This window comes from Capronia epimyces (assembly GCF_000585565.1).
Source record: "Capronia epimyces CBS 606.96 chromosome Unknown aczIQ-supercont1.1, whole genome shotgun sequence".
NCBI lineage: Eukaryota > Fungi > Ascomycota > Eurotiomycetes > Chaetothyriales > Herpotrichiellaceae > Capronia > Capronia epimyces.
Genome location: NW_006912904.1, coordinates 4,070,028 through 4,094,662, shown reverse-complemented (window position 1 = coordinate 4,094,662; position 24,635 = coordinate 4,070,028). Strand labels below are relative to the sequence as shown.

At 53.2% G+C, this 24,635-nt stretch overlaps 11 protein-coding genes across 11 annotated transcripts; 6 read left to right on the top strand and 5 right to left on the bottom strand.

Annotated features, from left to right (window-relative positions):
* Positions 1-93: 93 nt before the first annotated feature.
* A1O3_01478 (uncharacterized protein) lies at positions 94-1,193 on the top strand (the record flags this gene model as incomplete). Its single annotated transcript, XM_007731622.1, has 3 exons — positions 94-337; positions 483-765; positions 1,007-1,193. The coding sequence occupies 3 exons, from the start codon at positions 94-96 to the stop codon at positions 1,191-1,193; spliced, it is 714 nt and encodes a 237-aa protein (XP_007729812.1).
* A 284-nt stretch (positions 1,194-1,477) lies between these two features.
* On the bottom strand, positions 1,478-2,002 carry A1O3_01477 (uncharacterized protein; the record flags this gene model as incomplete). The annotated part of the gene is made up of 1 exon (XM_007731621.1): positions 1,478-2,002. One exon carries the CDS (start codon positions 2,000-2,002, stop codon positions 1,478-1,480), a length of 525 nt encoding a protein of 174 aa, XP_007729811.1.
* A 1,015-nt stretch (positions 2,003-3,017) lies between these two features.
* Positions 3,018-4,775, top strand: A1O3_01476 (uncharacterized protein; the record flags this gene model as incomplete). The annotated part of the gene is made up of 1 exon (XM_007731620.1): positions 3,018-4,775. One exon carries the CDS (start codon positions 3,018-3,020, stop codon positions 4,773-4,775), a length of 1,758 nt encoding a protein of 585 aa, XP_007729810.1.
* Positions 4,776-5,188: 413 nt separating this feature from the next.
* Positions 5,189-7,390, bottom strand: A1O3_01475 (uncharacterized protein; the record flags this gene model as incomplete). Its single annotated transcript, XM_007731619.1, has 8 exons — positions 5,189-5,385; positions 5,452-5,513; positions 5,575-5,696; positions 5,799-6,387; positions 6,456-6,602; positions 6,698-6,920; positions 7,045-7,141; positions 7,229-7,390. The coding sequence occupies 8 exons, from the start codon at positions 7,388-7,390 to the stop codon at positions 5,189-5,191; spliced, it is 1,599 nt and encodes a 532-aa protein (XP_007729809.1).
* A 634-nt stretch (positions 7,391-8,024) lies between these two features.
* Positions 8,025-9,474, top strand: A1O3_01474 (uncharacterized protein; the record flags this gene model as incomplete). Its single annotated transcript, XM_007731618.1, has 2 exons — positions 8,025-8,352; positions 8,456-9,474. 2 exons carry the CDS (start codon positions 8,025-8,027, stop codon positions 9,472-9,474), a joined length of 1,347 nt encoding a protein of 448 aa, XP_007729808.1.
* A 683-nt stretch (positions 9,475-10,157) lies between these two features.
* A1O3_01473 (uncharacterized protein) lies at positions 10,158-12,110 on the top strand (the record flags this gene model as incomplete). Its single annotated transcript, XM_007731617.1, has 1 exon — positions 10,158-12,110. The coding sequence occupies one exon, from the start codon at positions 10,158-10,160 to the stop codon at positions 12,108-12,110; it is 1,953 nt and encodes a 650-aa protein (XP_007729807.1).
* A 932-nt stretch (positions 12,111-13,042) lies between these two features.
* Positions 13,043-14,956, bottom strand: A1O3_01472 (uncharacterized protein; the record flags this gene model as incomplete). Its single annotated transcript, XM_007731616.1, has 2 exons — positions 13,043-14,070; positions 14,221-14,956. The coding sequence occupies 2 exons, from the start codon at positions 14,954-14,956 to the stop codon at positions 13,043-13,045; spliced, it is 1,764 nt and encodes a 587-aa protein (XP_007729806.1).
* Positions 14,957-15,975: 1,019 nt separating this feature from the next.
* On the bottom strand, positions 15,976-17,871 carry A1O3_01471 (uncharacterized protein; the record flags this gene model as incomplete). The annotated part of the gene is made up of 4 exons (XM_007731615.1): positions 15,976-16,496; positions 16,596-17,410; positions 17,491-17,630; positions 17,746-17,871. 4 exons carry the CDS (start codon positions 17,869-17,871, stop codon positions 15,976-15,978), a joined length of 1,602 nt encoding a protein of 533 aa, XP_007729805.1.
* Positions 17,872-20,169: 2,298 nt separating this feature from the next.
* Positions 20,170-21,511, bottom strand: A1O3_01470 (uncharacterized protein; the record flags this gene model as incomplete). Its single annotated transcript, XM_007731614.1, has 4 exons — positions 20,170-20,405; positions 20,630-20,867; positions 20,999-21,166; positions 21,323-21,511. 4 exons carry the CDS (start codon positions 21,509-21,511, stop codon positions 20,170-20,172), a joined length of 831 nt encoding a protein of 276 aa, XP_007729804.1.
* A 1,226-nt stretch (positions 21,512-22,737) lies between these two features.
* Positions 22,738-23,298, top strand: A1O3_01469 (uncharacterized protein; the record flags this gene model as incomplete). The annotated part of the gene is made up of 2 exons (XM_007731613.1): positions 22,738-22,890; positions 22,975-23,298. 2 exons carry the CDS (start codon positions 22,738-22,740, stop codon positions 23,296-23,298), a joined length of 477 nt encoding a protein of 158 aa, XP_007729803.1.
* A 600-nt stretch (positions 23,299-23,898) lies between these two features.
* A1O3_01468 (uncharacterized protein) lies at positions 23,899-24,492 on the top strand (the record flags this gene model as incomplete). Its single annotated transcript, XM_007731612.1, has 2 exons — positions 23,899-23,920; positions 24,029-24,492. The coding sequence occupies 2 exons, from the start codon at positions 23,899-23,901 to the stop codon at positions 24,490-24,492; spliced, it is 486 nt and encodes a 161-aa protein (XP_007729802.1).
* Positions 24,493-24,635: the final 143 nt, after the last annotated feature.

Below are 24,635 nucleotides of genomic sequence, written 5' to 3'. Positions count from 1 at the left end.
CTCTTACCTATACCTATACCTATACCTGTACCTGTACCTACCTATATTGGTATTTGCTCCCGAATACTCTGATCTCTGCCTACACTCACAATCATGCCCGGCACATCCCCCGTCATCCTCATCCTCGGAGCAGGACCAAATATCGGCCACGCAGTGGCTCGGACCTTTGCTTCGAGAGGCTACAAGGTTGCCCTGGCCGCGCGATCCCTGAACGAGGCAGACAGCACCGACAACCAACTGAACATCCCGAGTGACTTTTCCAACTCGGACGATGTGGTCAAGGCATTCGACAAGGTTAAAAAAGTGTTTGGTATCCCCAGTGTGGTGGTTTATAACGGTAGGCTCTGCCCTGCTCTGACCTGCCGCCGCCTACCTACACCCACAGTACCTACAGTACCTACAGAACTTAAGGGTGGATGCCGTTGAGATCCTATCTGTATTCAGCAGAAGTATATCCGTACTGATGACCCTTGGCATTACAGTCAGCGCCTCAACCCTCACCCCTCCCAAGGACCCCTTCGCCCTTCCACTGGCGGCTTTCAATCGAGATGTCGCCATCAATATCACCAGTGCGTTTGTCGCCGCGCAACAAGCCGCCTCGGGCTTTGCCCAGCTGCCTTCTTCTGCTTCGAGGACCTTCATCTACACGGGAAACATCCTGAATGTTGCCATCCTCCCGTCCTTTCTCTCCCAAGGCATGGGCAAGTCCGCCGGCGCCCATATGATCTGGGCAGCTTCAGCGGCATATCAAGACCGTGGATACAAGTAAGTCATTTGCAGCCCAACCCTAACCATAACCCTAACCCTGATCCATCTTCATTCATTTCATGTATGGAATCCAACATATATTCCTATTGGCTATTACCTGTTGCCTACTGTCTATTTCCTGTTGCCTGTTGCCTATTGCCCTACTTTAGTACTTTGACCTTGGCTTGTGGAGTGGTGAAAAAAAAGAAGGAAGAGAGAACCAAACCATTGATCAGAAATAAATACTAATGATTTATAGGTGGTATTACGGTGACGAACGCAAGGCAGACGGCACCGCCATCTACAGGGTCAACGGAGACGAACATGCAAAGCTCTACTGGAAGCTGGCCGAGGACAAGACTCAGGGTCCGTGGCTGCAGACTTTCGTCAAGGGAGTGGGATACACCGACTTTGACAGTCAACATGCGTCTTCTAGCAAAGTCTAAGCCTAGCCTAAGCCATTGCTTGAGTGTGGCGTCGGGCGTCTATATCGCAGGTACAGGCCTACGTATACGTATATAGGTATCAAACTGTCAAAGGTGCGGGAACCACTCCCCAAGTACAGAACATACACTTCAAAATCTACTATTAGAATATATAGCTACTATCTTCGCTCTAATTTAGAATTACTTATTAGCCTATTCTATATATTTTAATACCTATTACGAGTAAGTTAACTTATCGCGATAGTATAGGATAGCGAGTAAAGAGAGATTGGGGCCTCGTCAGACTATATAGGAGTCCATAAAATGTAGGTTGGGAGTGGCGTTTTGTCGAGCCCGCAATATCCACAGGGAGATTCGATCCGGCGTAATTGTCCGATGTATTCCCTTAATTGAGTGGTAATCACTATGTTCTGCTGATCATCTAATGTGTCCCATATAACTTTGAGGGTCTGACCATGGATTCTTTCCATGACGATGTAGCTCGTCTCCTCCTCATCGTCTCGGTAGAGGGCGAAGACACGGAGAACCGGAACCTGGGAGTGCTGTTGAACAAAGATCATCATGCGACCTTCCTCGAGATTGAGCCTTCCGTATTTGGCCACGAAGTGAGAACCGACCGTGACCACCTTGGCGGTTGATCGCTGAGATAGAACTTCCACAGACCTTTTGATCTCGGCGGTGGTGGGCAACGCCGCCGGTAACGCAGCTGCCGGCGCGTAGTAAGGGATGGAGACGGCAAACTTGGGGGATATTACGGCTGCTACATCGGCGGTCGCAGGGACGCTCTGGCGCCGCTGCATAGGAGGCATCGTTGAGCAGGCATATGCGGAAGTACGAAGAGCATCCTGCATGGAGGTCCATCCTATATATCATAAAGGCGGTCTGGGAAAACCGCCAAACAACCCCAAGAATCGCCCGGACTCGTCGTGCCCGAACCCTAACCCTAACCCTAACCCTAACCCTAAGTACGTCAACCACTTCTAAACACTGTCCGGACTATTATTAATCCGAAAACCCCTTAGCCACTCTTGGGGGAAGGTCTAGCGATCCAACCATTGCGCCAACATGTGACTGACGATGGGCGATTCCCGAGAACTCGGGCAGATCTGAGATCTGAGCCGTCTTGCCGAGCGCAGATAAGACACTTCCGTCTACTCTTTCACTATCTACCTTGTTTGCATCGTTCGCTCTTCTTCTGGCGAGCGAGCCCACATCAGGCGGTTCTTAGGTTTAGTCCTGGGCTTGAGATTCCTTGCCCATTCCCTCCAAATTACACGGGGCGCGGAGATTGAGGTGCCCATATCCAGGCAGATTCCCGAAAGGCAGAGCAGGATGGACCAATCCGACATCCAACCAGACCTGTGGTCATCATTCCCTACACTGGACTTTCCTACTCTCACAATCTCCTCAGAGGACCCGACCATTGCTATCTGGGACTTTCCATCTGGTCTTGACCCTCTTTGTACCCCAGTAGGGACCAGGACATCAGGCTCAAGACGCGCGGCTCCAAAGAGTTACAGGGTATGAAACCAAGATTACTTGCTCCCCTTCAGGTCAGCTTGCTAACGCCTTTTCTTTCTAGGGGTGCATCACATGCCGCCAACGCAAGATTAAGGTAGTAGAACTTCTCCTTCGGTTGATATTTGGAGCTGACATGGTTGCAAGTGCGATGAAAGACGGCCCCAGTGCGGCAATTGCGAGCGTGCTCGGCATTATCAGTGTGAAGGCTATCTGCAGGATCACGGAGCCAACAATGAATCTGACAGTCGAGCACGGACTGGTCCCAGGAAGAGGGTCAGGCTGACACACGCCCCTGCTGCGACCATGACTGCCGCCCCAGAAAACGTTCAGCCAAGCAGATGCACCAGTCCAGCCTCATCCCAGGATCAGGACATCCGTGAAGGACGATTATCAGACCCTACTCCTCGGCCGGATCATGGGTGCAACAGGCCTAGTTATGCCGAAGCTGGTGAATCAACGCTTGGCTCACTTAGAGCATCATTGAACGCGGATGGCGCGAATAATAAGAACTCCTTGCACAGTTCCGCCCCTCCAACCCGGCCCGATGAGCAGTTTAGTGACATCGACACTGATCTTCTCGCTTACTTCCAAAATACAGTATGTCCCATCATGCTCCCATCACTGGACGACGTCAGAAATCCGTGGTTGCAGATATATATCCCAATGGCGTTGCATAACGAACGGAGTCAGGGCCGGACTGCGCTACGGCATGCGTTGATGTCTGTGGCAGCATCGCACTTGACACAGAGAGATGACAGCAACCGCGCACGATACCACGAAAGGGCCAATTTCCACCAAGACAGAGCAACCGACATTCTCACGAGCATACTATCACACGACGCAGTGAGCATGGGGGCGATTGAGAAGTGTACGATCCTGGCTGCAGCTTTGACACTCATCACCGCCCATATCTGGGGCCATGGCCGGACCGACTGCAACACCTTTCTCAACCTAGCCAAGCGCCTTGCGCATGCAACAGGGGGTGATATGTTCTGGAAGTCGAGTGTCCTCACTTGTATTCTTTTTCAACTGTTGCGAGCCTACGACCTTGTCGCAGCCACAGCCCAGCTCCAAGCCGAGACCTTTGACCCTGACCAAGACTGGGGGGCCAGTAGTACTACTGAGGGCGTGCGAACGGCTCCCTCGGCGGATGCTCTGGACAGCGGCGGTGTCAGCCCTCTTGCGGCCGAGGAAAGTCAATCCACCAGCAGCACCAGTCCTGACCGTGTAGTAAGAGACAAGGCCGCTTTCCTGCACATGCCTTACATCCTGGACACGTCGTTTGGAATTTCCTCGCAGACAATGTCTCTCTTGCACGAGCTGGTCCGGCTTCGGTCCTCGTACGAGCCACACCTTCAATCATCTCGTCCTCTACCAGAGTCACTGTTGCATGCCACCGACTTGCTGGCAGAGGGTCTGTATTCGGTCGGTCAAGACAAGTCCGCTTTTGGGGGCGCGGATGGGTCTGTGACCTCCTCTCTACTTCCATCCCTGGCGGCAGAGTCAACGCTGTTCGAGATGCCCAGTGGAATTGGCAACGGCCACGAACACCTCCCCAAGCCGATCATGGAAGAAGTCATGGATAATTATCAGTGGGCTTTCCACCATGCCGTGGTCCTCTACTTCCATCGAGTGGTGCCACCATCGTATTTTTCCAGCATCGTCAATGGGAAGACCATTCGAAGTCAACAGATGAAGTCGACCCCAGCCGCGAAAGAGGACTGTCAAAGTCTGGTTAGGAAGATATTCGATCGCCTCGAAAACATCGATTGCCTCACAGAAGGGACTAAGGTTCGGCCCTCGGTTGCTCTGTGGCCGGCATTCATCGCCGCCGTAGAAGCTATGGACGTAGAGTCACGGCACCGGGCACTCATTTGGTTTTCCAAAGCAGCCAAGAGGGGAATCGGCAACATCCCTAGAGCCAAGGACATTGTCATGGCCACCTGGAGGGCCACAGACCGGCGGACCTACGGAGAGACTAGTTCGATCAAGAGAGGCCTAGGTCCTATTGACTGGAGGCTGATTATGAAGGATAGCGGCTCGGTTATCATGCTGGCCTAGATGACAAACAGACACCGTGCCAGGACGAATTCCGCTGTATGTTCGCCGAGGAAGGACTCTCGCTCCTCGCGCCATTGCAGAGTTGCATGATTAACACCGTCGGCATCAAGTACTTCAGATTTAGCCCTAAGACCATCAGATCATACGACGCGTCCAGATTGAGGCCCTGTAAGCAAGTCCAGACAGTATTTCGACTCCCTCCATATCGATATAGGCCTTAAAAGGCGCCGTTTATAGCCCTAACCCTAACCCTAAACCCCTTTCAGATCGATAATCTCAGAGACCCTTAGACTCAGTCAAAGATCCTATCCATGACTCTATCCAACCAAAACCTGATCGGAAAAAGTAAAAGTCAGCTTTGTGACAGAAAGTGTGACAAGCTTCAACAAACATCAAATCAAACGACAAGCGACTTACGTTGATCTGCGAGGGACGTAGGAGGCTTCGTATGCCTCGATTTCTGCCACGTCGAGCATCAAATCCACTTGGTCAGACGGGATGATCTTGGTTCTCTTGATGACTTTCCAGGCTACGTAGACCACTGGAAATACGCCGACCATGGTGTAAGAAAAAAAGAAAGATGGTGTGTCCCAGTTGCCGTTAAGAAAGACTAAGGTTTTGACAATTGATTAGCATAGCATCTCAACACAAAGAGACCGGTCAGGATTATGGTTACCTGTCCATCCGTTGAGCAAGATCATGACTGTGCACCAGAAAATCCCATAGTAGGCCATATACCTGGGAGGCGCAGCGAATGTTAGCATCTGCATGTCAGCGGGTGAGGAAAAGGACGTCTTACGGCTGAAGATAGCCTACATATGGCAATTTCTCTCGAGGCAGCCCTTGCACGAGGCATGCCTTTCTGAATTTCAGATACGTGTAACAGTTGGCAGCGTAGTTGATCAACATGCCACCAGTGACCTATATTATGTCAGTCTAAAAGAGGACAATTGTTTCGACGGGAATGAACTTCATGGTGATAGCAGGAAGGGAAAGGAAAGGAAATTGCAGTGATTGGCTTACCAATGACACAATCCACGAAAACACTTTGGCGGATGAGTTTGAAACCTGCATGAAAGCCAGGGTCCCGATGGCCAGCACCGCGGCGACCGAGTAGATGGGACTCCCATTCTTTGTGGTCTTGCTGAATATCCTAGGTGCCTTGCCGCGGAGAGACAGGCCGTACAGGGTTCGGGTGGCGGCGAAGAAGTAGCCGTTCCCGGCCGAGAAGGCGGACGTGACGAGGACGGCGTTGACAATGTGGGGGAGGACGGGGATGCCAAAGTTACGCATGGAGACAACGTACGGGCTGGACGAGGCGTTGGAGCCGGACGTCGCGTACGCCTCGGCCAGCTCGACCGAGTTGGCGGGGAGCACGATGCCGACGCAGAGCGCGCCGAGAACGAAGAACAGACCGAGGCGCCAGAAGACAGCCTTGTATGCCCGGGGCATCACCTTGCGCGGGTTTTCTGCTTCGCCGGCTGCCATGGACACCAATTCCGGTCCGGTCACGGTCACGGTGGCCAGGACCAGGGTCTGCAGGAATCCCAGAAATCGACCCGTTGCCCCGGTGGTGTAGTATTCGACGAATGATCCACCGATCGACCAATTTCTATCATCCCCGATCAGTTTTTCTGTAAAGGGACATTGTTGTGGGAAGCGGGAGATAAGCCCACTCACTGAAAGCCATAAGCGTGATGGGTCGGATTACCTCCGCTCATCGTCACCAGGGTGTACATGGTCAGTCCAACAACCAAAAGGATCTTGAGCATCGAAAGGTAGAATTCCGTGGTGCCGAAGTATTTGACCCCGAAAACATTGATGAGGCTACACATACACCACGAGCTCTTTGTCAGCAAAGTCACCGTGAGAGTGAGTCGGCCAAAGCGAAAAAGATGGTGATGGTAGATGAGACCACCTACGCGTAAAGGACGAGGCCGATGGCCACCACGGCCGCGACCGGGATCTTGTCGGTCCAAAAGTGGATGACGATGTTGATGGCGGTGAGCTCGAACGGAACCAAAAACGCCTCGAGGAGGAAGAAATTGAAGCCCGTGGCCACGCCGAAAGCATCGTCCACGAATCGACCGGCCAGCGTAATGAATGGTGACGGAATGGGTAAATAGGAAATCATTTCTGAGAGACCTGTTGATTGAGCGAATATCACGCGGTGGTCAGCAGCTGGCTTCTGTCATGTCATGGTCTCCCTCCTCGAAAAGTGGTGGGGTGGAAAGATCACGCTTCATAGGCTCCAGTGGAGTGGACTTACAATTTGTCACCGCCAATATGGTCGTACACCAAAAGGTGAAGGAGATCAAGAGAGAAGCCGGGCCTCCATTGATCAAACCTCGACCAATCCCAACAAACTAGCCAAAGCACAGGAGGTCAGCTCTGCAAACTTCCAACAATGCACCTCATATCAACACCTCGATGCATCTGGAATGATGACATACTAGAACCGTTCCAATAGTACCGCCAATACCCAAGAGTTGAATGTGACGGGGTTTGAGGTGTCGCTTGGTGGTGTCATAGGCGAACACCACGCCCTCGGAAGGGATTTCAGCCGTCTCCTGTCCCATTCCGGCCGTCTTGACCTCATTGACCTCAGATCCCATCTTCTCCATCCCCCTTTCTGATAGAGACCAAGATGGACCTGGACAGCTTCAAACACTCACTGCCTTTCTTAGCTAGAGAAAGTGACAGAGGGGGGTGAGCAGTAGTGTGGTAAAAGGTAAAAGGGTGCTGACGATGATGCCGAATGCCTAAATCGGTCACCTCAGGATCAGGACGAGGGAGCAAGGCTTATACTTATCATCAACACCATGTCTGATTGAGAGCCTATGAGAAGGCAGACAGTTGGCCTCTAAGATGGAGCGGGAAGTCATAAGGCTTCGATGACCATATTCTAAGATAATACGGTCTGGGCAGATCTAGATAAGCGGTGCTCCCCACAAATACATGCTGCTAGCCTTTCGGCTGGCTGTCTTCTTATCGCATCAGCCAGAATAAGGTTCGTCGCCAGGCAAAGTCCTTATCTATTCTCGGAGCGAATATTCGGGACAGCATGTCCACACTCAAGTAGCGAGCCAATCCCCACCGCGCGCCTGTTGGTTTCGCTCTGGGTGGGGGTGCGCAGTAACAGCTTCGACGGTTGGAGGGTTTGATACTCTAAGAGATGGTAGTTGTCGCCGTCGTGTCGACAACGACTTCGAGACTCTCTTCAATTCTTGAACTTGGTAACGCACAATCATGATTGCACCGACACTTTCCAGCATACCAGCAACATCTGCAATCTTGCACCGATCGTTCAGCAAAGAGTACCCCACAGCGGCATCCGGGCAAGGAGTATACATCCAAGACCATACCGGCCGTCTGGTGCTTGATGGCAGTTCGGGGGCGGCGGTCTCATGCCTCGGACATGGCCACAAGAAGGTCATCGAGGCCATAGTAGAGCAAGCACAGCAAATGTCGTTTGCGCATACGTCCTTCTTCACCAGCGATCCTGCAGAAAACCTGGCCTCCGTTTTGATCTCCACGTGCCCTGATGTGTTTTCGAAAGTCATGTTTGTGAGCTCCGGTAAGCTGGAAGAAGATGCATGGTGCAGACGAGATCAAAAACATCAACATTGTTGCTGATTTCCTTGGGTTGAAATGTCACTGATTCTGATTGGCATTGGCAGGCTCGGAAGCGGTTGAATCTGCCCTGAAACTCGCTCGACAATATCACCTGTGTAATGGCCAGCCGGACCGCCATATCTTCATATCGCGCCGTTTCGCCTATCATGGCAATACGCTAGGTGCACTCTCAGCAGGTTTCAATCCGCCGCGACGAGACCCATTTCAGCCCATGTTGTCTCAAGCTTTCCGTCATGTTTCACCATGTTTCTTCACTCGCGATGGACTTCCTGGCGAGGACGAAGAGTCATACGTTGATCGTCTGGTCGCGGAATACGAGACGACTATTTCCAGCCTTGGGTCTGAAAAGATTGCTGCAATTATCGTCGAGCCAGTCTCAGGAGCAACGCTGGGAGCTGTGCCCGCCGCCCGTGGATACCTGGGGCGGCTGCGAGAGCTGTGCGACCGGTATGGATGTCTCTTGATCTTCGACGAGGTCATGTGTGGAATGGGACGGGTGGGCACTATGCACGCATGGCAATCGCTAGGCGGGATTGCGCCTGACCTCCAAACCATCGGAAAGGGACTTGGGGCGGGATACCAACCGATTTCGGCCATTCTTATCGCCAACAAGGTCCATGCCGTGCTGGAGAGGAACCACGAGCAGCGTCCCTTTGTCAGTGGTCACACGTATCAGGGGCACTCGATCGGTTGTGCCGCCGCACTTGCAACGCAGCGAGCTATAGCCGAGGACAAGCTTCTGGACAATGTTAGACGCATGGGTGAACGCCTGTCCCGCAGGCTGAAGAAGGAGACCCCCATGCTCAAAGAGGTCCGAGGATTGGGCTTGTTCCAAGCGGTGGAATTTGCAACTGCAACTGCAACTCCGCCTGGCTCGAGTATCGCAGCAGCCGTGGCTTCGACGTGCCTGGAGAATGGGGTTGCCGTCTACCTCTGCTCCAGTGCGGTTGATGCGGTCCTGTTTGCTCCTCCCTTTATCATTAGCGAGTCGGAAATCGACAAGCTGGTCGACGTGTTTGTTCAATCTGTCAAGCAGACGATTGAGAAGGCAAAGGGGTCATAACATAATTAACATTCTATTACGAACGGACTGTAGTACCACATCTGGCTTCAACCGGCAGCGAATGTCCCTGTTCCGCATCTTAAACCCAAAAGTATATCCTCAAGACTTTGGGAAATAGTCAAAGTCCGACAACTTGCGTTACTAAGAATCACAAACACCGTGTGTCAATCAATCCTGTATCAACTGCGCCAACATGCAACATGAACCAGGACCGGAGTGGTCGAGTGAGACGCAGGGGATAATTGCCTAGTTGGATAGTATAGCCGTGGGTTACAATTCCAAGTTTGGCAGAAAGCAGGGTTAGGGTTAGGGTTAGGGTTACTTATCCACTTAGTCCTGTTGAAGAAGTTGTCGATTACGGCCGCCCAGACCCTTTGACCTTTCCGATTGCACTTTTCAGATAAGCCCTCAACGCTCGCCGAATACCGAGTCCCGATGCCGATATCAAAAAGTATCAGACGTCCACTGCCTTTGCTGATAGTAGTTGAACAGGACAATTCTCGCTCGGTAGACTAGCCTGTAATCATGCGATGCGTAACATTCGTTCCTTTCTGCCATGTTTTGACCCTGGAGTGCCCCTTATCTCAGCCGATCCGCCGACTTGTTTCAGACACGAATGCTGGAATAAGTAGAGCGCAGTCGTACACGCTGTCAAACAAGAAGAGACCATAAGCGTGCCGAAGATGGGTTCCATTGACAGTTCAACACAGCCTCTCGAACAGATTCTGCACAAATATGATGTTGAACGCCAACGAAGGCTTCACCCCGAAGGGCTGGACCAGTACGTCGACATTTCCACCACCAAAGGGCTCGAGCATTACGCCGAAGACCCCTGGGTGACCGACGACAACATAGCCAGCTCACTTGATGTGACTGATGGCATGCAATGCAAGGCCGTGCTGGTCGGCACCGGGTTTGGAGCTCTCATATTCGCGGTCCGCTTGATGGAGATTGCCGGGTTCCAACCAGAGGATATCATCTTCGTCGACAATGCCGGCGGCTTTGGCGGGACGTGGTATTGGAACCGCTACCCTGGGTTGATGTGTGATGTGGAGAGCGCTTGCTACATGCCCCTCCTGGAGGAGACCGGGTACACGCCAAAACACCGCTATTCATATGGCCCGGAACTCCGAGCGTACGCTGAGCTCGTGGCCTCCAAATGGCAGCTGCAAAACCGAGCCATGTTCGCCGCCAGAGTCACCGAATCGAGATGGGACGATGATGCCCGCGAATGGACCTCGACAATATCGCAACGGGCGATCAATGGCCGGCCTCCCCGGACCGTCCACGTGCGCTCCGACTTCTTCATCCTCACCGCCGGGCTGCTCACCCGGCCCAAACTGCCGCGATTCCCGGGTCTCCAAGAGTTCAAAGGCCATTCTTTCCACACCTCTCGGTGGGACTATGCGTACACGGGAGGATCTCCCGAGGACCCGGCGCTGGAAGGTCTGAAAGACAAACGAGTGGCAGTGCTCGGCACCGGAGCCACTGCGATCCAGGTGGTGCCCGCTCTCGCCAAATGGGTCAAACAACTGTACGTGATCCAACGGACTCCGTCATCCGTCGACGTGCGCGGTCAGTGCGCCGTGGACCCCGACCACTACAGCAAGAACATCGCGACCGGGCCGGGATGGCAGCGTGCACGAAGAGAAAATATGGCCGCACTGACAAGCAACATACCAGTCAAACAGAATTTGGTTCAGGATGGGTGGACGACCTTCCCCTCCTTCTCCGGACTGGTTGGCGGGCCCAATGCCGGCGGGGTGACCGAGGAGACTGCCGCCGAATACATGGCTTCTCTCTACGTTCTGGACCTGCCTCGGGCAGAACGGATTCGCGCCCGGGTGGAACAGATCGTCAAGGACCCAGCCACGGCCGAGAGCCTGAAACCATGGTATGCGGGTTGGTGCAAGCGGCCGGGCTTCCACGATGACTACCTCGAGGCCTTCAACCGCCCGAATGTGCATTTGATTGACACGGCGGGCAAAGGCGTGGACCGGATGACGGGAGCGGGATTTGTGGCCAACGGGGAAGAGACCGCGGTGGACCTGTTCATCTTCAGCACCGGGTACGAGACCTTCCGCGCCGGAGACCCGTCTTCGCGAGCCCGCATGACCGTCGTCGGCCGTGGCGGGTTGACTCTGGATCGGAAATGGTCCGACGGCGTTGCCACGCTGCACGGAGTATGGACGCACGATTTCCCCAATCTCATCCTTCCGGGAGGATCGCAGGCGGCAGGGACGGTGAATGTGGTCCATACGTTCGATGTCATGGCCACTCATGCCGCCAGCGTCATTGCAGCAGGGGCAAAAAGGAAACCGGCACAGGCGAGCGACCAAGACCCAAAAAACACGAAAACGAAGCTGAAGCTTTGCATCGAGCCCACCACCGAAGCCGAGGACGCATGGTCGAGGAGGATTGCACAGGCGGCAGTGAAACCGTCGCCTCTGGCAAATTGCACTCCAAGCTATTCCAACGGAGAAGGCAAAGTGGCTGATCCCACCTCCCCGGAAGAGAAGCTCAAGGCCGCCAGGTCCGGCGCCTGGGCCAAGGGCCTTTTGGATTTCCAACAGATCATCGAAGCCTGGCGGGCCACAGGCGATTTCGACGGGCTTAGCATGCAGGTTCTCGAATAGATATTAGATACTAATGATCCTAACATATCGCATCACACCGCTATTCACGGAGCGCGGGACTGACTCCGACACTCTCTACAAAGCATATGCGCACTTGACCTGCCCGCCCAGGATGTAGTTACCGGGCAGGTCAAATGCGCACATCAGAACAAGGACACATGATGAAGCATGTCTGCGACTGGTACACGGCAGTGAATACATTGACAGCTGGGCACATGGCACATGGCCTCCTATGTATGCAATATGCAGCCGTCGAATGGGCTGGGCGCATGAATCCTCCGTTAGAACTGTCTATCTATCTCCCTTTTCCCTTTTCGGTACCACACGGATGGAGATCTCGGATGACTTGGCCGATACGTCTAAGTTTTTCACTTATAAGAGTATAATATAGGGCGGGTCGACGCGCCCCAGGCCGCCCCCTGCTTTCACAGATGCCGACGCAGAAGAATTCATCAGAAGTGAACACATCCGTTACCAATTCCTACCATCATGTACCCGACACAACGATGTGCAGACTCGGTAGGTCACTGACCTAATGACCTTATGCTCATGCATCCAGGCACCAGGATCGGGCCTGTTTTGAAGGTTCCTGCCATATGCCATCCATCACCAGCCTAAGGCTTCTTAGGCCCACACCCAGCACTGGTGGATCAGAAAGTTCCCTCGGAGATCAAGATCAGCGCTGAGACAACATGCGGCAGGTGCATGAACATGAGTATATGGGCACAAGACCTTCTCAGGTATGTAGTATCCTGGATGCTTGACCGAAGAATGGGGTGCATCATCGTGTTTCGTGTTTCGTTGCAGGGTTTGCCAACTAAAGCGACCCGATTGAAAAGAGAAGTACAAAAACCTCTTTGGTCTCAGAGATGGAAACTAGTACATTGCAAAATTGCGCACCCAACTGCTGCAATACGGATTTTTAGGGTTCCTTAGTGTGCCAGAGCCGGGCCCACACGACCCCCAGGCAGTCCTTTGAGCTTGAAGCTCCCCGGTTGAAGAGTCTGAAAGACGCCCAGTGGATCATACTTGTCCGCGACGGCCTGCATGACGGCCTGCATCTCGGGTCCATAGCTTGCCACGGGGTCTTGCCACTCACTGGCATAGTTCATGTAGAGAAAGTCACTGGCCTGGCCCAGCCTCCCAGCCTCAGCCCTGACCTTCATCATGACCGTGTTGACGGTTTCGGCGATGAGAGTGTCGTACTCGGCGTCCATCCATTTCGGCGTCGGGTTGTAGAGGAGAAGGGGTTCTTCGGAATGCGAGAGGCCAAGGATGTTGCCACCGTTGCGGCCCATGTTCCGGCGCATGCCCGCCGTGAGCACCTGAACGTTGAAGGTCGGGCGAAAGAAGCGGCCGCGGAATTGAGGCTGGATTTTTTCGAATTCCTCCATCCACGTGTCGACAAAGTACCGCAAGACGGTCCGGTCCAGCTTGGTACTCATGACCCAGTATGCATACCGGCGGCCGGGCACGGTCAGCGCGGCAAGACCCATGGTTTGCGCCGACAGGTTGGACACGACGGTATGATCGGCGAGTGACGGGACGCTCACGAGGTCCCGAAGTCCGTCGGGCATGACCTCGGGCTCGGTGTATTGAATGTCGTTGTACCAAATCCACGTGTCGCCCGTCTGGAAATCCGGTCCAAAGTTGAGGATGGCCGAGGCTTTGGGGTACTTCAGTGAGTTTCGTCCGTACTCGATGAACGCTTTCAACAACGCCGGGGTTTCGCTCAAGGCGTGCATAACCATACCGCCCCAGATGCCCCGGTGGGGGATGGCTTCCATTTTGAATGCCGTGACAATGCCAAAGTTGGCCCCGCCGCCACGCAGTACTTGGTAGAGATCGGGATGACAAGTCGGGCTGGCGGTGACGACGGTCCCGTTGGCGAGCACCACTTCGTATTCTCGTATCGTATCTGCACCCCAGCCATGTTGGGAAGAATGAAAAGAGATTCCACCTGTATCCCAGTACTTTTGTCAGCACGACGGTACTAGATCTTCGTAGTTAAGGGAAGAAGGGGTTAGGGTTAGTTGGGTTAAAAGAATCGGCGTGAGAATTTGGCTTGGGCGATGTGATGGGTGTTTCTGTCTCTCTTTCTCAAACGCACCTCCCAGGAGGAAACCTCCCACTCCGACATCTGCATCTCGGCCGCCGGCCACGACAATACCGAGTGGCTCCAGGGCCGTGTAGACATCGAGCCATCGATTCCCGGGCCCGACAATGACGCTCTGGCCGTCGTCGTCGTCGACCACTTCGATCCGGTTGAGGTGGACCAGGTCCAAGGTGAGGCCACGGTCGATGTTGGACTCGCCCGCAAACTTGCCGTGGCCTCCACTCTTGACGGCAAATGGACATCGAGAGTGACGAGCGACGATCAGACCCAGCGACACGTCGGCCGCGCTCAGAGGCTGGTAAATACAGTGCGGCCGGAGCTCTCGTTGTGCCATGGACCAAAATGCCCCTTTGGCCCGCTCGTAGCCGGCCGTCCCGTCGATCTTCACCTGACCAGGTCGTGCAGAAGCCAAGATGTCACACTGAAGTCGAAAATCAAACATAAAACGCTGGTCAGCAGAGAGTCCTTCAAATGCCGCATAGAAAGGAAAGAAAAACCCCTTCCATCTGAGATCCCAACGTACAGCGATAGGACATGTGGCCAGTGAGGGGATCAACTCGCCGCCCGTGAAGCCATCATGGTCGCTACTCAATGCAGCTTGATCGGCATATGCAATGCTTCCGAACACTGAAGGCCAAATCTCTGGATACAAGCCAAAGCCAGCCTGGCCGAGACGTGGTGTCAATGCGATGGCCGCCAAAGTCCATTTCCAATTCGGCAACAGAAGCATCCCGGCAAGGCTTGTAGATGTTTCACAGTTCCAACTCCGGATGACCCAAATTAGACAGATTCAGAGAAGAAACAAGAACTTTTTGGCTTTTTGGCCCTTGTATCAAAGCCCGACAACTGGTCATAACACCCTTTTGATTATAATGATAATGGAATGAATATTGGTTCGATTGGGCAGTCACTCCACTTGCCGAAAACGTGTGATAACGAGGCCATCAACCCTAAGATAACGCAGTACTGGCCCCGTCAATGATGTGCTATCGTTCGATAAGCGAGTGGCCGGAGATGGTCTGGAGTTCGGCATGGGTAATGCTTGCGAGTATTCGGGGCGAGGTTTTTGTGGGGAACTCGCTCAACAAGTTCTGAACAGAACAGAGCGAGGCATTTGACAGAACAACACAGTCGAGCACCTCAGCCGATAGTGTAATCTAGTCGCCGCCCGGTTACGCAATATAGCCGTCCTACGCTGCGCCCGTCTCCTCGGCATTTTGAGTTTGGCGCTCTGTCATAGTGGTCAATGAGCCTCTAAAACTCCAGTCTGATCTTCTGCCTCTTTAATGGACATGGACAAAAACAGAGACAAAAACAGAGACAAGACCAAGAGAAACGAAGCGAAGGGGAGCGAAGTGGTTGCTCGGTTCAGAACTTGGTTACTTCCAAGTAGTGTATCTTATTGTAGGTACAGTATGCAGATGCTGGTGCAGTCTGTGATTGTACTGTACGCCGGAGGACTTGTCATTTATCGACGGGCCTGGGGCTCGTCAGACCATATAGATAGATACTTGCGTAGTCTGCGTCGTTGAAGCGTCGACGCGCTTCCACGTCTTGACAAGACCTTGACATTAGGGCGCTTGCCGTCACATCATCTTTCCTCTTCATCTACCTTTGGTTTGGGGCTGCTCGACCTTTTTTCATCTAGCTTTGTCTTGCTTCTGCTCGACCTGTCTTCATCTACCTTTGGCATACTGCTGTTCAATTATTCCTTCATTTACCTTTGCCTTGCTTCTGCTCAACCTATCCTCATCTACCTTTCCCTTGCTGCTCAACCATGTCTTCACCTCCCTCGACCTGTTCCACTACCTCGACCTCTTCAGATCTCATCTTGTCCAAATGAATGTCGCGGAAATGAACCTGGGCCGGTTCCCCAAACTGTTCTCCGATCTCCTCCAGCGTCAGGCCGGCCGTTTCGGGAAGGTAGAAATGGATACAAACCACCGTTACCACGGAGATGCAGATGAAGACCAGGTAATACCTCCAGTGGATGGAGGCAAAGGCCTGCGAGGCGGGGGAGTTGTAGGCGATGGCGAAACCGAAGAAGGTGGTCATGGCAATGGTGACGCCCTCGCCGCGGACATGGGTCGGCCAGATTTCCGCCGTGTAGACGAAAGAGCCGGTGTCGAAGAAGGCGTTGTAGAAGACGGCAAACAGAAAGAAGAAGACCACTCCGGCCGTGAGCCCGGACTTGTTGGTCGTGCCGATGTATTTGGCTTGCATGGCAGCCTCGAGAACCAACGACAGTAGGCACCCGGCCGTGCCGATGACTAGAGGTTGGAAGAAGGTTAGTAAGATTTTCTTTTTCCCTTGTGTCTTTTATTTCTTTTCCTTCTGTTACAAATCTTTACGGGACAGGGCGTACATACCGAGGAAATTCCTCCTGCCAACTCTGTCCACGGTGAGACCTCCGAGTGTGGAGCAGGCAATACCGACGCCATACCAGGCGGCCGAGAGGCCAAGTTGGACGGTTTCGTTTACGCCCAGGCCGGCGAAGAGAAGGGGCGTCAGGTTTGAAATGACGAGGACGCCGGTGCTCATGCTGGAGAACCAGACCAAAATCGTACAGAAGGCGCGCTTTCTCAAGCTCGGGGTGCGGAAGATATGGATGAAGCCGCTCGGCATCTCCTTGTCGGCCTCGCACTGGGCGCGGATCTGATACAGCTCGGCGCGGGCGACGAGGCCGTTCGGGTCGTGTTTGTTGACGTGCAATCTCTCGAGGGTGCGCTGGGCCTGCTCGACCCGACCCTGGCTGACCAGCCACCTGGGAGATTCGGGGATGACGAGGATGATGAGGAGCAGGAGGATGACCCCGAAGCTGGCGGCGATGATGAAGTTGAGGCGCCACTGGATTTTGGCCGTCACGAAGCTGAAGCCGAGCGAGCCCAGCGACGCGCTCAGATAGCCGGTATTCAGCCCGGTCACATGGAACGACACCAGCCAGCCCCGGGAGTGTGCCGGCGCCAGCTCGCTGATGTACATGGGGGACACGGTGAGGCAGATGGCGGCTCCCATGCCGGCGAACAACCGTCCCACGAGGAACATGGGGAAGTTGACCGATCCCGCCTGCAGCGCTAGGCCCACCATCACGAAGCAGGCCCCGGACCCCAGACCGACTCTTCTCCCAAACCGATCACTCAATGGTTGCTGAAGGACGGCGCCGACGAAGCCACCGCCGAGAAAGCTGAAGAAAGCTGGTCAGTATATGGTCCTGTGTCTGTGTGTGTGTGTGTGTGTGTGTGTGTCTGTCTGTTTAATACATACATTCCAAGAATCGCTCCGGTGCGAGTAGATGGGTCGACCGCCAGAAACAGGTCGTTGAAGCTGGGGAGAGCCAACGCTCCCGCGATCACGGCCGAGCTGTACCCGTAGTTGAGGGAACCAAGAGTGAGGGCGAGGGTGATCTAATTACAGGTACATGGAAGCCTGTCAGCATTCATCACTCATCACTCATCGCCGTAGCACATAAAGAGTGAGTAGGCCGTCCATCAGCAAAGCATTGAACAGAAGACTTCGTACCAGGATATTGTAGGCACTGGTATGCGGCTTGATGACATTGCCAGTAGCATCTTCCAGTTCGAAGGCGCGCTGGCTATGGCCATGGCCATGGCCACCAGCTGCCACCGCTTCAGATTTGTCCTTCATCATACAGTTAGGAGAAGTAAGTGTAAGTAGGGGTCCTCTCTCTCACTTTCACTTTCTATCTCTCCATCTGGCCCAGAAGTGGGCCAAGGGATTTTATATACGTATTTATATATCTCTCCATGTCGAACTGTCAAAGTCAAATTCTCAAATAGTCGAATTCTCGAATTCTCAAATAGACCGAATTCAGCCCGGCCTGGACACTATACTAGTATACACTATACACTGTCAGAGTAAAGAGCACCGTGCCACAGTGCCACTGTTCTTCTCCGGACCCCAGGCTACACACCCCGGACTGAGGCTAAGCCTCTTAGGCTGGAACCGAACTCCATGGGGGGTTTAGGCTTAGGGGTTTAGGAGGTTAGGTATGTGGGTACAGTACTCGTGGAAACTGGACACCGGGTAAGCAATGGCGAGGGGAGGCTTAATAATAGGCCCTGCTGAGCTTAACACTCTTCGCTCAGGACGCCGGACGGGGTTTGCGTTGGGGTTGGCGTCGCGCGTCCGTAGAAGCTGAGGCCGAGGCTTCTGCTCAGGCTGGGGCGGGCAATGGCACGCAGGGGCTGGCAGGGCAGGTAGAGGCAGGCTGGGGCACCAAGGTCTTCTTCGACTTCGTCACCCCGTGTGATCGAGACTACAAGTACTCCGTACAGCCCACCATTTTGCGGGATAACTCCAGACCAGACTCGCTGATACATAAGCCGGGGCAGGCAGGGGCAGGCTGGGGCAGGGACTTCTTCAACTTGGTCACCCCGTGTAATCGAGACTACAACTATGGAGTACGGAGTACAGCCCACTGTTTTCTTTTTCAGACTCGCTCATAAGCCGGGGATATGTAGTGTCCACTGTCCACTCTGCAAAGCGTCGAGCTAGACGCAGGATCGTGGGTTCTTCACGCTTGTCATACTCAGTACTGTACAGTATACCTACGTATTTTCCAGACTGGCCGATGACATTTCCGCGGATAAGGGGACAATTCCACGGATATGGAAGTTGGGATGGATCGCGTTGACGTATTGTGGGGTCCCCTGTCCCCTTTCCAGTTAACGCGGGATGTGAGACGTCGAATGTGGGATGTACGGAGTACAGTATGATGCAAGCCTAAAGCCCCCACTGGACTTCGTACTCCGTATCCATCTTCGTATCCGTATCCATATCTGATCATGTATCGAGGTACCTGGAAGACGGGATACTAGATACTAGATAGTAGATACAAGTAACCGTGACTAGGAGATGGCAGCACTAAGGTACGGCGTACAGAGTCGACAGTCAACAGTCAGTCGACCGTCGAAGGTACGTCAATACCAGATACCAGGTAGTACTAGGGAGCAGATACCAGAAGTATTGCCAGATACTAGCTACCTAGCTAAGTACTAGATCCTCGTACTAGATAAGACACTAGTACTAGATACCAAATACCCCGTAGAATGTCGTTAGTTCCCCCGAATTTGTTCCCCGACTCACGACTCAGGGAGATGTGGTCTGTGCGTCTGTGCGTCTGCATGTACCCGGGAATCCTGGGGAATAGTCGGTGAGTCCGACTGGTGAGTCGGTGAGTCTGCATCTGGGATCCTGGTCGCACTTTTGTACTTTTGTTGTGGCCAGTGTGACTACGTACGTAGCTATAGCTATGGCTATGTTCCACGTGTGTCTGTGTCCCGGACGCCAGACGGACGTGCCGAACGTGGAACGTCGAACGTGGCACGTGGTATCAATCATTACAGTACTCCGTACTCCGTCCATGGTGCCTGGTAGGTATTGAACGCTAGGTATCGAACGGCCCAAGGCAGTGGCACTGTGCTGGCATGGTACGTCTCCAGGGATTTGATTACAGTTACCAGTAACACTCGACAAGACGACAGCAGAGCGGGCTACTTCAAGTCGTTGTTATCACATGTCTTGGATGGTCTACCTAGCTGGCAAAAAGATATAGAATCCTCATGTCGGTTTGTAACAGATATCGCATCCTCATGTGGGTTCTTGTTACAAATATAGAAACCTTATGTTGGTTCTTGTAGCAGATATAGAAACCTCATGTTGGTTTTTGGTTCTTATAAAAGAAATAGGATCCTCATGTTGGTTCTTGGCTCTTGAAACAGGTTTCTGCTTGGTACTGCAGCGTACAGGTACAGGTACAGTACATAACACCTACTACCCACCTGCACCCTTGCCATACTGTAAGCAAAGTAAAGCACCACTCAAGCACCAGTGATGTCCTCATGCCTACTACTCGGGATAGAGTATTCATCCATATATTGTGTATTCATTCGTTACTTCCCTGGGGCCGGTATTGTATATTCGTTATTTCCCTGCCTCCGCCGAGGCTTTTGTATAGTCGACCGCGGCGGATTTCCGTTTCAAGTGTTCTGCAATCGGCAGTCGCGGATCATCGTATTCCACCAACAGGCCAGACAGACCTGGATCGGCCTTGGTCACTGCTTGCGCATAGGCGTTCCCCGCGACCGTCGGTGAGGTCAGCTCGATCTTGCTCACAAAGTCGTGGTATTTTGCCGCTTCCTTCTCACCCCATCCGTCTTCTGTAGTTTTCCGAAAATGTCAGTCTCAGTCTCAGTCTCAGTGTCAAATCTCAATTTCAATGTCAATCGCTTGTCATCAGACACATGTAAACGTCAACGACTTGAACAAGACTGGGTCTACCAGGGGGTGCAGTGCCCCGTGGGACTCGACTAATCGCCTTTTTGAAAGAGACCAAACCCAAACCCAAACCCAAAACAAAAAAAAAACAAAAAGAAAGACTCACGGTTTCCCTTTAACAGTCCAGCCACCATCTGCGTATCGCACAGGCCCGGCGAGATACCGATGGCAGTGACGCCGTTTTCTCGCTCTTCGAGCGCCACCTGTTTGACGAGAAAGCCCACCGCGGCCTTGGACACCCCGTAGAACCCCCAGCGCTTGAATAAAGCTTCGGCTCCGGCCGCTGATGTGGTGCTAGTGATGCGGCCCTTGGTCTTGCGGAGCTCGGGAAGCGCGTATTTCAACTGTTTCAATCCATCATGTCAGATCTAGTCCTGTAGCGGCACCGGCAGTCTTCTTGGAGATATGGCCGGAGAAACCCTCCTTTCGCATTGCTCCCAGTGGCAGTTCAGTTCAATGCTGGAACTTAACTTACGGTATGAAGGTGCGACAGCACGTTGATTCGGAAGGCTTGCTCCCATTTGTCGACGGGCGCGTCGTCGATGGGATAGCCAGGGCCGAAAACCCCGGCATTCAGACAGACACCGGTCAGTTTTCCAAACTTCTGCACGGCCAGAGCCACGGATTTCTCCGAGATTGTAGGCTGGAAACCAGTTGGTTAGTTTTGAGAAAGAGAAATGGGGATGGAGGGAGATGGAGATGGCGATGGAAATGGAATGGAATGGAGATAGCGATGGAAATGGAAATGGAAATGGAAATGCACATGCACATGCACATGCAACTGAAATGGGATCCTTACATCAACAATGTCGCCAATCACCACCTCAAGTCGGCCGGGGTATTTCTTCTGATGGCCGTCCAGCGCCGCGCCTAATACGATGTCGGTAGCCACGACCGAAGCGCCCAGCTCCTCGAGGAGAATGCGCACAGTTTCGCGTCCAATGTCTCCCGACGCCCCCGTGACGAGGACAACATGCTGAGAGGTCATGACCAACGATTAGATTTCCTTTTCGATTGATTAGGTGGTATAGTCTGGTCTGGATACGAGGGAAGGGGTAGCCAGTGAATAATAATCAATCTTGTTCTGTTCTCTAACCTGGGTGAGGTGAGGGATGAGGGACCGGGATTCTATGTACCCAAGGCAGTCTAACTGAGGGCCGAACGGCCGACCGGCCGAACTGACTTGGGATACGCGTGTCTCAATGAACAAGAATAGTCAGAAGATACCGCTCCACTTCGGCTTGGAGTCCCGGAGTCGGTACGAATGACGAATGAAGGGGTCTTATCATCCCAGACGAGGTGATTGGGAGGATGCGGAGACGAAGACGGGGATGGGGATGGGGATGGGGATTGGAGTACACTGGTACAGAGTACGGAGTACTGATTCCTGCTCTGTCCAGTGTGCAGTCCAGTCCAGCGTCTCTCTACCGTAGCTGGCGAGAAAAGGGGCCTTGGTCATGCTATGGCGTCTACGTCTACGATCGAGGGGTTTGGTCCGGTTTCGGGCCGAGAATTATTGATGGAGCACTGTAGACTGAGAGATACGACGAGTACATATATACCTCAGTTTGCACACATATAGTTCACACAGACCACTTTGGGCTCCCAGTCCGGAATATTAAATGGCCCCTGGCCCTACATCACGTCAGTGAGTGACAACTGGAGGTTCCTGGATAGTAGATGGTAGATAGTAGATAGTAGACGGTGGTAGATGGGTTTGTAGATAGTAGATACTACTGCCCCTCCCACTGTGCCGGTATACAGAGTACAGGATCCCCTCCCCACTCGGGTTCGGCGACCGCGGGCAAGTTCGCCGAAGGGTATAAGAAAGGCCCAGCTTAGCCTAGGGGTTGGGGTTGTACACTATCTCCGCCCCGAATAAAACGGGGAGGAGGGGAGCGGGGAATAAGGGCCCCTTCTGTGGAATTGTTACTTACTGCGTACTTATTACTTATTTACCTACAGGAACAAGATCCCTGGCTTGCTAGCCTCATGCAGCTCCGGGTTTGAACTCCTCAGCCGGGGAGCGAAATGCGGAGGAGACCAGACCTGCTCTCTAATTGTAAGCGATAGATACCTAACTCATACTCTTCAGTAATGGTGGGTGGAGAGTCAAGTTCTAGCTGTAACTCGGTCCTCTTTCTCTTTCTCATCCTCTTTCTCATTCTCTTTTCATCAGAACCTTCAGCTCCAGTCCGGAAAGAATCAAAGAACATGGCTACCAAACAGCGGCTGGTCCGACTTTCCTTCTACGTACAACGCAAAAAGAATCTTAGCGAGGAAGAATACGAGCGCCACTTGTCGTCGCACCATGCAGAATTGTGTGCCGAACACCTTGCGAAGCACGGCATCTTAAGATATACTCAGGTGCGCACTCCTTGTCTTCAATGTCGCAAGGGGCCATAATCCCACCCAAGCTCGATGCTGATCCTGGTACTGCTTGGTGCCTAGTTCCACACTCCGGCGTCATTTCAAGCAGTCGGCGAATCTGGATTCCCCGGTCTAAAGAAGATGAAGAGGCTTCCCTTTGACTCGTCGGGTGACTTTCTCATGGCCGATTTCGCCAGCTTTGTCAAATTCCAGGAAGACCCTTATTATCTGTCGCATGTCTTCCCGGATGAAGCCGGTCTCTTCGAATGGGACACCGCCTGTTACGCGGTAGGATGGGAGGAGGTTTATATCCAAGATGGAAAGGTCGTCAATCTGCCGTACCAGGACCCTACGTACCAGGGTCCTACCCAGGCTACTGGGACTTCAAGTACACCTAGTAATTAGGTAGCCGATGTTTGAATGATCCTAAATTCGGCCAAGGTCGAAAATATACTGTATCTCGTGCGAAAATATCAGTCACCTGAGAGTCTCACCGCTTCACTGGTCGACAGAAGATGTTTGATCGAGCCTCTTCGAAGGTGGCAAAGTGACGATGGGGTCCATCACCAAGAGATATATCATAGTGAAAGGTGCGAACTTCGAACGTCTACGCGTGGACCGGTCTGGGAAGGTATAGATGCATTCGTTCAAGTAGGATGGTAACTGGCTATTTCATGCCAGGCAGCCAAATCCAAGACCACGGGGAAGTACATGGATCCGGCACGCCGTCGCTAAGCCTTAGCAAGCGGGGTAAAATTTCAAGTCACGTGCCAAGACTGACTTGCCGTTATAGCGTCCTTGGCAAGCGTCCTATTCCGTTTCGGGCATCATCTCAGCCTGGCCCGCCAAACATCCTGGAACGTATAATAACTGCGACATGTTCCATGTTCGCCTCTGGTCTGAGCCCAATGCATGACCCGCCACACTCGTCCTCGCTATAATTAAAACCTAAGTCTCCAGAGGACAATTTACCAGTGACCAGTGACCAGCCAGCAGATATCCATCATGTCGGACAAAGACTTTAACAGTATGTGTCCCCGATCTGATCCAGCCATGTGGACATGCTCGAGGATTCAAGGCTCCTTCTGCGCAGTCCACATTGACTGACAGGCAATTAATTGATTGTGATCCTTAGGCAACGATGACCTATCCCTCCCCAAGGCCACGGTGCAGAAGATCATCACGGAGATCCTGCCACAGCTCTCGCACGACCCCAGCACTCCCGGCAAAGATGGCGAAATGAGCTTCACGCGTCCGGCGCGGGACCTATTGATCTCGTGCTCGCTGGAGTTCCTGCGCATGCTGTCGTCCGAGTCCAACGAAATTTCCGAGCGCGAATCCAAAAAGACCATCAGCGTCGAACATGTCGAACAGGCCCTCACCGATCTAGGCTTCGGCACCTACATCGAGGGCTGTCGCGGCGTCGTGGGCGAGTGGCAGGAAGTGCAGAAAAAGAGAGTCGGCCGTGGTGAGAAGATGCGGAACTTTGGAGGGTTCGACAAGATGGGTGAAGAAGAGTTGCGGAAGATGCAGGAGGCTCTGCTGGGTGAGGCCCGCGGCCGAATGGAGGGCCACACCGAGCCACAAGGGGAACAATGAACAATGAACAATGAACGCCAAGCAGGCTAGGCTAGGATTGATTGAAACCAGCCTTGACCATGCATAACCCGATGAATGCTGCCGCTATATCTGCCGATCGGTGCGGCGTGGCCGCGAAGTGAGCCTCACGGTTTTTTGGCACG